Source organism: Myxine glutinosa, chromosome 10 (assembly GCF_964187855.1).
Source record: "Myxine glutinosa chromosome 10, kmMyxGlut1.1, whole genome shotgun sequence".
NCBI lineage: Eukaryota > Metazoa > Chordata > Myxini > Myxiniformes > Myxinidae > Myxine > Myxine glutinosa.
Window position 1 is genome coordinate 52,052,139 of NC_136270.1, and position 14,181 is coordinate 52,066,319.

Genomic DNA, 14,181 nt, shown 5'->3' on the forward strand with positions numbered 1-14,181 from the left:
TCCTGGTTGAAATCGCCGAGGAATTTTAAAAACAGATCACAGGTACAGTGGAGTGCCACCCTATCCCATGGAAGTATTAATTAAGGTAATTATTATTATTAAGTAAAATATATAAAAACTAACCTCATAATGAGAATGACAGCCTCACTTAAATAAATGAATATATTGTGGTGCTGCACACACACGACTCGATTGCCAGAGAGGTAGGCCACAACGCGTTGGTACAAACAGAGTCTTTATTCAGAGCTCGAACTTCAGCACTGGGCGGGCTCGAGCTTAGAGCCCACATATATGTCCCGAGGCCACGCTTTGTCCCCGGGCGTGGCCGATCGGTCGAAAGGAGGGGCATGCGCTTTCGTTCCCTGCCTGGACGCTCGCGCCACCCACTGGTGCGCGAAATTATTGTCCCTTGTGCCCGCCACATGCGCCCCCCCAGAATTCCCGTGCACCTGAAGGGTGAGTTTGCGGGGAAGCCGGATGACCCGGCCGAAACACCCCCTGGCGATGGGTGCAGGGCTGGGGGGTAGCGGGACGGCGGGGCTGGGGGGTGCCGGGGTCCGACCGCCGGGGGGCGGCCTCGACGCGGAGGCCGAGCTGCTTGTGGGGGGTGGTCCAGATCGAGGTGGGCTGGCTTGAGGCGGTCCACAGAGATGCGATCCGGGGCACCGCCAATGTCGATGGTGAAATATTTGTCCCTGGTCTCCAGCACGCGGAAGGGCCCGTCGTACGGGGGCCGTAGCGGTGCCCGGTGGGCGTCGTGCCGGACGAAGACGTACTCCACCGTGCGAAGCTCCGGGGCGACGTGGGAAGACGGGCAACCGTGGTGTGCCGTCGGCACCGGGGCGAACCTCCGGGCGGTCTCCTGAAGGGCGGAGCGCTGTTGCGCCGCGGACCAAGGAGCCGTGGAGTCGGGGATAAATTCGCCCGGTACCCGCAGTGGTTGCCCGAAGACCAGCTCCGCCGAGGACGCGCGCAGGTCGTCCTTGGGCACCGTCCTGAGGCCCAGCAGGACCCAGGGGAGCCTGTCGGCCCAGCTGCCGTCGCAGAGGCTGGCCCAGAGCGCGGCCTTCATCGAGCGATGAAAGCGCTCGCACAGGCCATTGGCCTGGGGGTGGTAGGCTGTGGTGCGGTGTAGTTTCACGCCGAGCCCTTGCGCCACCGCGGCCCAGAGCTCCGAGGTGAACTGGGGGCCGCGGTCGAACGAGATGTCCGAGGGGGCACCGAACCCGGCAACCCAAGTGGCGATGAAGGCTTGCGCCACATCAGGCGCAGACGTCGCCGCCAATGGGACGGCATCTGGCCACCGTGTGGTGCGGTCCACCATGGTGAGGAGGTGGGTGAACCCCCGCGAGGGGGGCCGAGGTCCCACCAAGTCGACGTGCACGTGGTCGAACCGACGCTCGGGCACCGCAAACGGGGCCAACGGGGCCTGGGTGTGGCGGTGGATCTTTGCGCGCTGGCACGCGAGGCACGTCCTGGCCCAGTCGCGGACGTCCTTCCTGAGGCCATGCCAGACGAACTTCGCCGCGACGAGCTTCTGGGAGGCCTTCGTGCCCAGGTGGGACAGGCCATGGATGGCGTCGAACACTGGGCGCTGCCAGCCAGCAGGCACGATGGGGCGAGGCCGGCCGAGGGAGACGTCGCACAGGAGGGCCGCGCCCGCAGCGTCGAACGGCACCTCGGTGACGCGGAGGCCCGTGACGGCGGTCCGCAAGGCCTGGACGCCAGGGTCGGCGGTCTGGTCGTCTGCCATCCGGGCATAGTCAATCCCGAGGTGGACCGCGTGCGCGACGGACCGGGAAAGGCAATCCGCCACTGGGTTGTCTTTACCTGCCACATGACAGATGTCCGTCGTATACTCGGACACGGCAGAGAGGTGACGCTGCTGCCGTGCCGACCATGGCTCGGCGACCTTGGCCATCGCGAACACAAGGGGCTTGTGGTCGACGAAAGCCGTGAACAGGCGGCCCTCCAGCAGATGTCGGAAGTGTCGGACCGCCAGGTGGAGCCCGAGCAGCTCGTGGTCGAAGGTGCTGTAGCGGCATTCGTGCGGGCGAAGCTGCCGGCTAAAAAACGCCAGCGGTTGCCAAGCACCACGCACCCACTGCTCGTGCACCGCGCCCACCACGTCGTCCGACGCGTCGGTGGTGAAGGTGATCGGGTGCCGGGTGCGCCAGCATGGTGGCGTTGGCCAGGGCCAGCTTTGCGCCCGCAAACGCCACGGCCATCGGCTCCGACCAGGCGATGTCACCTTTGCCCGGCTTGCCCCGGAGGGCCTCGTGCAGGGGGCGGAGGAGCTGGGTGACGTGGGGCACGAAGCGGTGGTAAAAATTCACCATGCCCAGGAACTCCTGGAGCCCCTTGATCGTGCAGGGTCGCGGGAAATCCCTGACCGCCTCCACTTTGGCCGGTAAAGGGACGGCCCCGTGCCTGGTGATGCGGTGCCCCAATAAGTCGATGGTGGCGACACCGAAACGGCACTTGGCCGGGATGATGATTAGGCCATGCTGGCCCAGGCGTTCGAAAAGCGTGCGGAGGTGGAGCAGGTGCTCCTCCCAGGACGCGCTCGCGACTAGGATGTCGTCCAGGTAGACAAAGAGGAAAGGTAAGTCACGCAAGACGCTGTCCATAAGCCGTTGGAACGCCTGGGCCGCATTCTTCAACCCGAAAGGCATTCGCAGGAACTCGAAGAGGCCGAAAGGGGTGATGACGGCCGTCTTCGGGACATCGCCCGGTTGTACGGGGACCTGGTGTAGCCCCGGATGAGGTCCACCTTGGAAAACACGGTCATGTTTGCCAACCGGGCGGAAAAGTCCTGGATATGCGGGACCGGGTAGCGGTCGGGGGTGGTGGCATTGAGCCGGCGGTAGTCCCCACATGGCCGCCATCCCCCGCCGGGCTTCGGCACAATGTGCAGAGGAGAAGCCCAAGCGCTGTTGGAGCGCTGTACGATCCCCAGCCGCTCCAGCGTGGCGAACTCCGCTTTCGCCACGGCGAGCTTCGTGGGTTCGAGTCAGCGTGCCCGGGAATAGACCGGCGGCCCGACCGTGGGTATATGGTGCTCCACCCCATGTTTAACGGCCACCGCTGAGAAGGTGGGCCGCGTGAGGGCCGGGAAACTGGCTAGGAGGCGGGTAAAGTCGTCCGCTGCCGGAAGCGTGCAAACTAAACTCGCCGGGACGGAACCTTCCAGCAAGCCGCTTGGCAAGCTGCTCATTGAGCCGCTCAACGAGCCGCTCAGCGAACATGCGAGCGAGCTGAAGGTTTCGGTCTGGACGAGACGTCCGTGCTTCACGTCGACCAACAGCCCATGCGCACATAGGAAGTCTGCGCCCAGCAGGGCCATTGGCACGCTGGCAGTCTTGAACGACCATTGAAAGCGCTGCCCTCCGAACCGCAGTGAGAGGCAACGCTTCCCGAATGTGCGGATGGGTGTACCGTTGGCGGCAAGCAAAGCGGGGCCCCGGCCCGCGGCTTGCTTGTCGGACGTGGAGGCAGGGAGGATGCTTACCTGCACTCCTGTCGCAAAGAGAACGGCGCCCGGACAAGGTGTCCGTGATGAACAGGAGGCTGCCGGAATGGCCAACGCTCAGGGCCGCTAATGAGCACCGGCCCGGTCGTTTCCCAACCCGTCAAAAGAGCACGGCGGGCGACACGTTTTAGCCTTGCGGCCGAACCTGGCGTGGTAGTAGCACCAGGTTTGCGGCGGTGGCGGCCGTGGTGGTGGCGGCGGCGGTAGTGGGCGGGGCGCAGCAGCAGCCACGAGGGAAGCCGGGGGCGCTGTAGCCTCTGCCCCGGGATCCACTACGGCAGCACCGTAAACCGACCGCGTGTCGCAGGCTGCGAAAAACTTGTCGGCCTCTCCGGCCAGGGTGCAGGGTTCCCTGATATCGGAACCGGCCAGCGCGAGGCGCACCTGTATCGGTACCTGGCGGAGGAAAAGTGCACGGAACAAGAAATCCGGGCGCTGGTCTCCAAGCAGCGACAGCATGAAATCCATCCGGACGGATGGTCGTGTGTCGCCGAGGGCGGGAAGGTCCAGGAGGCGGTCGGCCCGTTCGATCTCCGTGAGCCCGAACGTGGCGATGAGGAGACGCTTGAGCGCCTCGTACTTGTTGTCGCCCGGCGGGCGCCGAAGGATGGACACGACTCGGGCGGCAGTGCCGGGCCCGAGGGCGGCGACCACGTGGTAGTCCCGGGTCTCGTCCGCCGTGATGCCTCGGAGCTGAAATTGAGCTTCGGCCTGCACAAACCAAACGTCGGCTTGTGCTTCCCAAAACTCCGGGAGCTTGATGGCGACGGCGTTGGTAGCCATGGCGCGTTTGGGGGTCAGCAACGGCTGAACCAATCGGGGTCACCAGTGTGGTGCTGCGCACACACGACTCGATTGCCAGTGAGGTAGGCCACAACGCGTTGGTACAAACAGAGTCTTTATTCAGAGCTCGCACTTCAGCACTGGGCGGGCTCGAGCTTAGAGCCCGCATATATGTCCCGAGGCCACGCCTTGTACCCGGGCGTGGCCGATCGGTCGAAAGGCGGGGCATGCGCTTTCGTTCCCCGCCTGGACGCTCGCGCCACCCACTGGTGCGCGGAATTATTGTCCCTTGTGCCCGCCACAATATATAATTAGTTATAAAAATCGCTAGAAATGGTGAATTTTGTCACATTTCACTCCAGATTTGGACATTATTTACTTGACAGCATCCAATCCTAATATCCGAATCCAGATTTTGATGTTATGCTTCAATTATGTAATGATAATCGACTGTGTTTCCAAGGCAAGGTATGTTTGAATAGGCCGAAACAAAATGGCGGCTTAAGAACTCAGCGAGTGGCAGTGGGCTGACCAAGATGGCGGGCCGCCATATTGGTTCGGCTTTTTCTTGTTTTTTTCTTCTGAGCACCTCGTTAATCATCTTCAAAAAGGGTGTTATAACACACCCAAACACCCAGTTTTCATCATTGCAATCTGCTGGAGGCCCTGGTGTGTGCATGCAAAGTTTGGGGCCGCTAGGTTTTAGTCAGGTTCACTTTGTCAACAAATATAATTTCGTTCAAAATTTTGGGAGATTAGCAAACCTATACATTTTTGGAATCAGAGCATGGAGAATCCGAAAATCAATGTTGGCATTTGCACAGACACAGATTTTGGATTTCAAAATGGCCGCCATAAAATACATATTTTGCGCTATCTAGGCTTCTAGTCAACCTAGAAACTTAATTAAATATGCTAATCCTATATTTTCTGGGTCAAGGAATCCAATAAAGGCCTCAAAATAGTGCTCAGGATTATAGAAAAGCAACAAACAAAGGTAATTGAAAACCATTCTTTATATTTGTGATATTGTGGCGGACACGAAGGCCCACTGGCGTGGTGACATCATTCCGCGCACCAAGTGGGCGGCGGCCACGCCCGAGGGGTAGGCGTGGCCTCAGGATATACACTGGGCGCGCAGCCCGGAGCGCGCCAGTGCTACAGTGACCTCTTGTCAATAAAGACACTTTTGTTTAACCGCGTTGTCCGCTTCCTCCTTGGTAGCAAGTCACGCGCGTAGCACCGCGCTTCATTGGTGACTCCGACGTTTTGGTCAGCCGTCACTGACCACCCGAACCCGCCACAGCCATGGCAACCAACGCGGTAGCGATAAAGCTCCCCGAGTTCTGGGAAGCTCAGGGGGAGATCTGGTTCCTGCAGGCCGAAGCCCAGTTCAGGCTTCGACGCATCACGGCGGACGAGACACGCTACTGCCACGTGGTCGCCTCCCTCGGGGCCGGCGCGGCCGCCCGCGTCGTGTCGGTCCTGAGGAACCCACCGGCCCACGACAGGTACGAGGCGATCAAGCATCTCCTCCTCGCCCGCTTCGGCCTCACGGTGGACGCACGGGCCGATCGCCTCTTGGACCTCCCCGAGCTCGGTGACACGCGACCGTCGGTCCGAATGGACCATATGCTGTCGCTCATGGGCGACGAAACCCCGAACGCTCTATTCCGGGCGTTATTTCAACGCCAGCTGCCGGCACGAGTCCGCCTCGCGTTGGCCGGTTCTGCGATAACGGAACCCCGTGCGTTCGCGGCCGAGGCCGACAAGTTCTACGCAGCTTTGGACACGCAGGCGAGTTTCGGTGCGGCCGTAGCGGCTCCCGAGCCCGAACCTCCTGGGGGTGCCCACCCCTGCTCTGAGGGGCGCCTCGTGGCGGCCGCCACGCCCCACCCACCACCACCGCGGAAACTGCGGCCTCCGGCTTCGCCGTAAACCTGGTGCCATTTCCACGCTAGGTTCGGCCACGAGGCTCGGCAATGTCGCCTGCCGTGCTCATTCGGCAGGTCGGGAAACGCCCGGGCCGGCCCTCGGTAGTGGCACTGAGCGCCGGCCGATTAAACAGCCTCCTATACATAACGGACACCTTATCCGGGCGCCATTACCTGTGTGACATGGGAGCGCAGGTGAGTGTCGTTCCCACCGGTACGTCAGACAAGCAGTCCGTGGGCCGGGGCCCCGCGCTGCTTGCTGCCAACGGTACGCCCATTCGCACGTAGGGAAAACGCTGCCTTTCTCTGCGGTTCGGAGGGCAGGTTTTCCGATGGTCGTTCGTCACTGCCGACGTGCATATGGCACTGCTCGGCGCGGATTTCCTCTGTGCCAATGGCCTGTTGGTCGACGTCAAGCACAGAAGGCTTGTCCAGGCTGAGACGTTCAGCTCGCTCGCTTGCGCGTTGCCCGCCTCGTTGAGCAGCTCACGGAGCGGCTCATCGAGCGGCTCGCCGAGCGGTTCGGTTCCGGCCGGGTTAATCTGCACGCTTCCGGCAGCGGACGAATTCACCCGCCTCCTCGCCCGTTTCCCGGCCCTCACGAGGCCCACCTTCTCGGCGGGGACCATCAAGCACGGGGTGGAACATCACATCCCCACCGCCGGGCCACCGGTCTACGCCCGGGCACGCCGCCTCGAGCCGACGAAGCTCGCGGTAGCTAAAGTGGAGTTTGCTACGCTGGAGCGGCTCGGCATCGTGCGGCGCTCCGAGAGTGCTTGGGCGTCGCCGCTCCACATCGTGCCCAAGCCCGGCGGGGGATGGCGACCGTGCGGGGACTACCGCCGTCTCAACGACGCCACCACCCCCGACCGCTACCCCATCCCCCATATTCAGGACTGCTCCGCCCGCTTGGCGAATATGTCCTTCTTCTCGAAGGTGGACCTCATACGCGGTTACCACCAGGTCCCCGTCAGGCCGGAGGACATCCCGAAGACGGCTGTCATCACGCAGTTCGGTCTTTTCGAATTTCTTCGGATGCCCTTCTGTTTGAAGAATGCGGCTCAGGCGTTCCAGCGCCTCATGGACAGCGTCTTTGCGCGACTTGGATTTCGTCTACGTCTATCTGGATGACATCCTCGTCGCAAGCGCGTCCCGCGAAGAGCACCTACACCATTTCCGCACGCTTTTCGAACGTCTGGGCCAGCACGGCCTGATCGTGAACCCCGCCAAGTGCCGGTTCGGTGACGCCGAAATCGACTTCTTGGGGCACCGCGTCACCAGGCACGGGGCCATCCCACTACCGGCCAAGGTGGAGGCGGTGAAGGGGTTTCCGCGCCCCCGCACGATCAGGGGGCTCCAGGAGTTCCTGGGCATGGTAAACTTTTACCACCGTTTCCTGCCCCGCATCGCCCAGCTCCTGCGCCCCTTGCACGAGGCCCTCCGGGGGAAGCCGGGCAAAGGTGACGTCACCTGGACCGAGCAGATGGACGCGACGTTCGTGGGTGCGAAGCTCGCCTTGGCTAACGCCACCATGCTCGCACACCCGGGGCCCGATGCACCGATCGCCCTCACCACCGACGCCTCGGACTACGCGGTGGGCACGGTGCACGAGCAATGGGTGCGTGGAGCTTGGCAACCGCTGGCGTTCTTCAGCCGGCAGCTTCGCCTGCCCGAACGCCGGTACAGTACCTTCGACCGCAAGTTGCTCGGGCTCCACCTGGCGGTCAGGCACCTCCGCCATCTGTTCGAGGGCCGTGCGTTCACGGCCTTCGTCGACCACAAGCCACTGGTGTTCGCGATGGGCAAGGTCGCTGAGCCGTGGTCGGCCCGGCAGCAGCGTCACCTCTCGGCCGTGTCCGAATACACAACGGACATCCGGCACGTCGCGGGGAAGGACAACCCTGTGGCGGATTGCCTTTCCCGGTCCGTTGCCCACGCAGTCCACCTCGGCATCGACTATGCCCGGATGGCGGCGGACCAGGCCGCCGACCCCGACGTCCAGGCCTTGCGGACCGCCGTTACGGGCCTCCGCGTCACTGAGGTGCCGTTCAACGGTGCGGGAACGGCCCTCTGGTGCGACGTCTCCCTCGGGCGGCCTCGTCACATCGTGCCCGCGGGCTGGCAGCGCCAGATTTTCGACTCCATCCACGGCCTGTCCCACCCGGGCACGAGGGCCTCCCAGAGGTTGATCGCCGACAAGTTTGTCTGGCATGGCCTCCGGAAGGCCATCCGCGGCTGGGCCAGGACGTGCCCCGCGTGCCAGCGCGCGAAGGTGCACCGACACACCCAGGCCCCATTGGCCCCGTTTGCGGTGCCGGAACGTCGGTTTGACCACGTTCATGTGGACATGGTGGGACCTCTGCCCCCCTCGTGGGGTTTCACCCACGCCTGACCATGATGGACCGCACCACCCGGTGGCCGGAGGCCGTGCCTTTGGCGTCAACGACGGCGGCGGACGTCGCGCAGGCGTTCATCGCCACCTGGGTCGTCCGGTTCGGCGCCCCTCAGACATCTCGTCCGACCGCGGCCCCCAGTTCACCTCGGAGCTCTGGGGGGCGGTCGCGCGGGGGCTCGGGGTCCAGCTGCACCGCACCACGGCCTACTACCCCCAGGCTAATGGCCTGTGCGAGCGGTTCTACCGCTCATTGAAGGCCGCGCTCCGGGCCACCCTCCGCGACGGTGGCTGGGTCGACAGGCTCCCCTGGGTCCTGCTGGGCCTCCGGACGGCGCCCAAGGAGGACCTGCGCGCATCCGCGGCGGAGTTGGTCTTTGGACAACCGCTGCGGGTGCCGGGCGAGTTCCTCCCCGACCCCACGGCACCTTGGTCCACGGCGCAGGAGCGCTCCGCGCTGCAGGAGACCGCCCGGAGGTTCGCCCCGGTGCCGACGGCGCACCACGGGCACCCACCCACGCACGTCGCCCCGGAGCTTCGCACCGCGGAGTATGTCTTCGTCCGGCACGACGCCCACCGGACACCACTGCGGCCCCCGTACGACGGGCCTTTCCGCGTGCTGGAGACCGGGGTGAAATACTTAACCTTGGACATCGGCGGTACTCCCGACCGCGTCTCGGTGGATCGACTCAAGCCGGCCCACGTCGACGTGGACCACCCACCGCCGGTGGCTTGGTCCCCGTGTCGGGGCCGCCCCCCGGCGGGCGGACCCCCGGCACCGCCCAGCACCGCCGGCACGCCGCCCCCCGGTCCGGCACCCATCCCGGGTACAGCCGGGGGCATCCCAGCTGGCATCCCTGCACCCCGGACGCCGCCGGTCGCCAGAGGGCGCTTCGGCCGGGTCATCCGTTTTCCCCGCAAACTGGCCCTCCAGGTGCGCGGGAATTCTGGGGGGGCTCGTGTGGCGGACACGAAGGCCCACTAGCGTGGTGACATCATGCCGCGCACCAAGTGGGCGGCGGCCACGCCCGAGGGGTAGGCGTGGCCTCAGGATATACACTGGGCGTGCAGCCCGGAGCGCGCCAGTGCTACAGTGACCTCTTGTCAATAAAGACACTTTTGTTTAACCGCGTTGTCCGCTTCCTCCTTGGTAGCAAGTCGCGTGCGTAGCACCGCGCTTCAATATGACTGTATTACATAATACATGATATTGCAAGTCGTTTGAAGTTATAGGTATGGGTTTATTAAGCAAGAAAGCAGCCTTGTTAGTATCAGATTGAACTATAAGTCCTAAACACAGGATCTACGAGGTCTATACCGTTCAGGAATATGCTTTTACAGATCTTCACTGTCGAGTGTCATTTTCGCAAAGGTGTCTACGCAAATGCCAACATTAATTTTTGGATTCCTCATGCTCTGAATATTCCAAAAATGTATGGTTTTGCTTATCTCCAAAAAAATTTGAATGAAACAACATAGTGAACCTGACTATTTCATGGTTTTGCAGTTATGGATGAGACAGACAGACAGATGGACGGAGGGATGGGCAGGCACTGTCTTTTATTGTCCCCCGTCGCACCGTGGAGCGAAAGGGGGACTATGGTTTTCCCCTCCGTCCGTGTGTGCGTCCGTGCGTGCTTCCGTCCGTCCGTGCGTGCGTACGTGCACTGCAATATCTTTATAAAATTAAGCGAAGGACCGAATTCTAATTTGGTGTGTGGGTGCAACTAGGCATATGGAAGAACCCTATTGAAAAGTAGGTCGCCACGTCAAAATCCAAGGTGGCTGTCACCATATCTAAACCTTGTGAGCGGAATATCTCGAAAAATAAATGAACTACTAACTTCTAATCTGGTGTGTGGGTGTACCGAGGCACAAGGAAGAACGCTATTGGAAATTAGGTCGCAACGTCAAAATCCAAGATGGCCACCACCATATATATGTCTGAACCTTGTGAGCGAAATATCTTGAAAAATAAACGAACTACTAACTTCTAATCTGGTGTCTGGGTGTATCTACGCATAAGGAAGAAAGCTATTGGAAATTGGGTCGCCACGTCAAAATCCAAGATGGCCACCTTGCGTCTTCCACTTTGTCAACTCACATCACTTCACCGACGGGGGCCCTAGGTGTAACGCTTGTTATTTTAGATATACATTCACACATACAAACACACACACACACACACACACACACACACACACACAATCATATATATATATATATATAAATAAACATATCTACTTTTATCAATCCATTGTTTGTTGCTTAGGTTCTTGTTGCGGCTTTTGTTGTATCGGGACTTGCTTGCACAGCTGCACGTGCTGGGAGGAAGCCCTTCAATCCACTTCTTGGAGAGACGTACGAGTGTGTCCGAGAAGATCATGGTTTTAAGTTCCATGCTGAGCAGGTAGTTTGGTGGTGCTATGGTCAGAGGAGTAGTGTGGAGATAAGGGGATATTTGGGAAATGTTCACTTTTCTTATTATTTGGATGCTGAAGGGTAGTACAGGAAAAAAAATTCCACTCTCACTTTTTCACCTTAATTCACTTTTTAATTCTTTTTTTTTCCCCCACAACTGTTTGAATAATTGACAAAAACTTTCAACGTCGTGGCACCTAACCATGGATAATTTTTAAATGTAGCTATGATGTCGTAGCTAGTGTGGAATGGCAGACATGTTGGAAAAAAAAAGAAAAGTTTTGGACATCTCAGCAACTGCTCAACAAAAAAGTGATGGTAATCTGAGTGTAACCCAAAAAAAATTCAATGATCAAAAAAGTTCGAGGGTGATCTCCGAGGAAATTTGTTCAGTTAATTAAATTGATGCCATCATGAGTGATGTGGTATGGCAGCCAAATTTCTTGAAAGAAAAACCTTTAAAAATGTGTTCTCCAAAACAGCTCAACAGATTGATGCAAAACATTACATGTATGATCGACTACCCATGTGGGGAAAAAGTTTTATATCTATGGCGTCATCGATGATGTGGTTTGGTAGCCATGTTGGATTTCAGCTAAAACCTTTAAAAATCGCTTTCCATTAAACCACCCAACCAATCGACGTGAAACTTTGTCACGACTACTCATGGGCACAGAGGTTTGATAATTAAAATGTCATTGGTCACGTGGTCTGGCAACCATGTTCGATTGAAGGAAAATATTTTTTATAATCTTGAAGACTAATGCTTATACATACTGTCACCTTCACAAAGCCCATGACGTCTAGAGTCATGGGCTTTGTGAAGGTGACAGTACATATATTTTCAATATTATATGATCTTTTTAACAGTTGCTAATTAGGTTGTTTTACATTGAATGGAAAACTTACCGGGAGGGCATGGTGATTGTGAATATGACACTTCTGAAGATGTGTTCGGCTTATCAAAATGTGGATATATAATCAGGTTACAATTCTGGGGTCATCAGGCAATCAGGCCAATTCTGGGATTCAATCAATGAGTATGGAGCGCGCACGCACACGCACACACACACACTTGTTGTCCCATGTGCAGGGAAATTATCCTTTGGTGACACTAAGTTTGACAATCATAAAGGCATAAAACACAAAGGGAATAAGAAAACAAAATAAAAAGATATAAAATATGGAGATGGACTAAAGAGCAAAATGGCAAAATAGCAAAATGGCTAGGAATTTGATTATGATTTTAGCATTTAAATTGCACATGGTACAAATGACTTTTTTAATGTTCTTCTTCATCCTCCTTACACGAAAGCGTCTCCCTGATGGTAGTTTTTCAAAAAGTCCGTTCAAGAAATGACTTTCATCAGTACACACCTGCACCGCCTTCCTTTTCAATGCTCGCAAGTATAGAGACTCCAGACTAGTTGAAGGCCCACCGACAGCTTTAAATGCCAGTGTAATGACCTTTCTCAATCGTGACTTATTCCGCACATTAAGATAACTGACCCAGGAAATCAAATTAAATGATAAAACACTGATCAGGAAGGAATTGGTCAACATCCGCATCACACGAGAGCGAACACCAAATGAATTCAATTTCCTGAGAAGATACAATCTTTGCATTGCTTTCTTGTACACAGCATCAGTATTTCCATCAAAAGTTAGCTTGTTATCAATAAAGGTGCCCAGGTATTTACAATTGCTAACAATTTCTACCTTATCACCATTTATGGTTTCAGGTTCATGATTGTGACCTTTCCGAAAGTCCAAAATCATCTCTTTTGTTTTGCACACATTCAGAGTAAGACAAAAGTCCCCACACTACTTATTCAATGTGTCAATTGGTCGAGGTAAAGATACAAAGGATGATTGATCGGAAAGACAGCCAACAATGGCGATATTGTCTGCATACTTAATAAAGTCACAAACTTCTTTATGAGCCACGCATCCATTGGTGTACAAACTGAACAGTAGAGGTGACAATACACAGCCTTGTGGAGCACCAGTATTCAAGATTGATAACTTTGAGAAGCTACCATTCACCCTCACCTGCTGAGGTCTCGTAAAAAAACTTTCCACCCAGAGTATGATATGGGGGTTCAGGCACAGGTCACTCAACACTTTCACAAGGGTAAATGGTTGCATGGTGTTAAAGGCTGACAAGAAATCGATAAATAACAAACGGACATAGGTTCCATTCTGGTCCAGGTGACTTGTGATTAGATGAAGTAAACCGAGCCAGGTATCTTCAACACCTCGTCTTGCTTTGTATGCAAATTGTAAAGGATCCAGTTTTGGAGTTACATCTGATGCTATAAACTTCACCATCAATTTCTCCTTACATTTACACAAGATGGAGGTGAGGACAACAGGTCCATAATCATTGAGCTGCCTTGGGTGAACCTTTTTTGGCACGGGAATAATCATGGACTTTTTCCAACAAATAGGAACAGTGTGAGTCACCAAAAGTAACAGAAACAATCGAGTAAAAACATTACTAAGTTCTAAACAGAACTCTTTCAGAATACCAGACTTAATGCCATCTGGACCACAAGCCTTTTACTCAACGCCCCAAAACACCTCACGACATCAGGTTCACAAATTACAGGTATGGGACACGCTCGAGTATCCAGATCCTCACAAAGAGATTCACATTTTACTCGGTTTCCTGGAACATCAAATCTCACGTAAAAGTCACTCAATTCATCCACAAATTTGGAATCGGGAACATTAGTGGGCAATCTACCATCCTTGAGCCTCTCATTCATTCCCATCATATGTTTGAGTCCCCTTCAAGCGTTATGAGTCCAAGCTCACCCGTATATAGATTATTATTATTATACATTTGGTGAGTCCTTCAGTCCAAGCTCACCCATATATAGATTATTACCCTCGCCAGAGGAGAGGGTATTGCACTTGAGTCCATTTGTTTGTCTGTCTGTCTGTTTGCACAGAGTAAATATGATTTTCTCTGCAACCGTTGATCCGATTGACAGGAAATTTTCACCATAGATGCAACTCAACCTGTAGAATTTTTAAATGATAATTATGACGTCATAGGTCATGTGGTTCGGCCGCCATCTTGGAAAAACCGAAAAAAAATTGCACCTCTCGAT

The 14,181-nt window shown here is 56.4% G+C and overlaps 1 protein-coding gene across 2 annotated transcripts in view; it reads left to right on the forward strand.

Annotated features, from left to right (window-relative positions):
* The window catches only part of LOC137434537 (oxysterol-binding protein-related protein 6), a 195,996-nt gene that overhangs the window by 134,275 nt on the left and 47,540 nt on the right, over positions 1–14,181 (forward strand). For both annotated transcript variants that reach the window (XR_013624726.1, XM_068127654.2), the window contains exon 16: positions 10,914–11,051. Coding sequence is in view for 1 of the 2 variants with exons in the window: in XM_068127654.2 (XP_067983755.2) it covers positions 10,914–11,051 (138 nt within the window). In the remaining variant the exon portion in view is untranslated. The remainder of the gene's footprint in view (positions 1–10,913; positions 11,052–14,181) is intronic.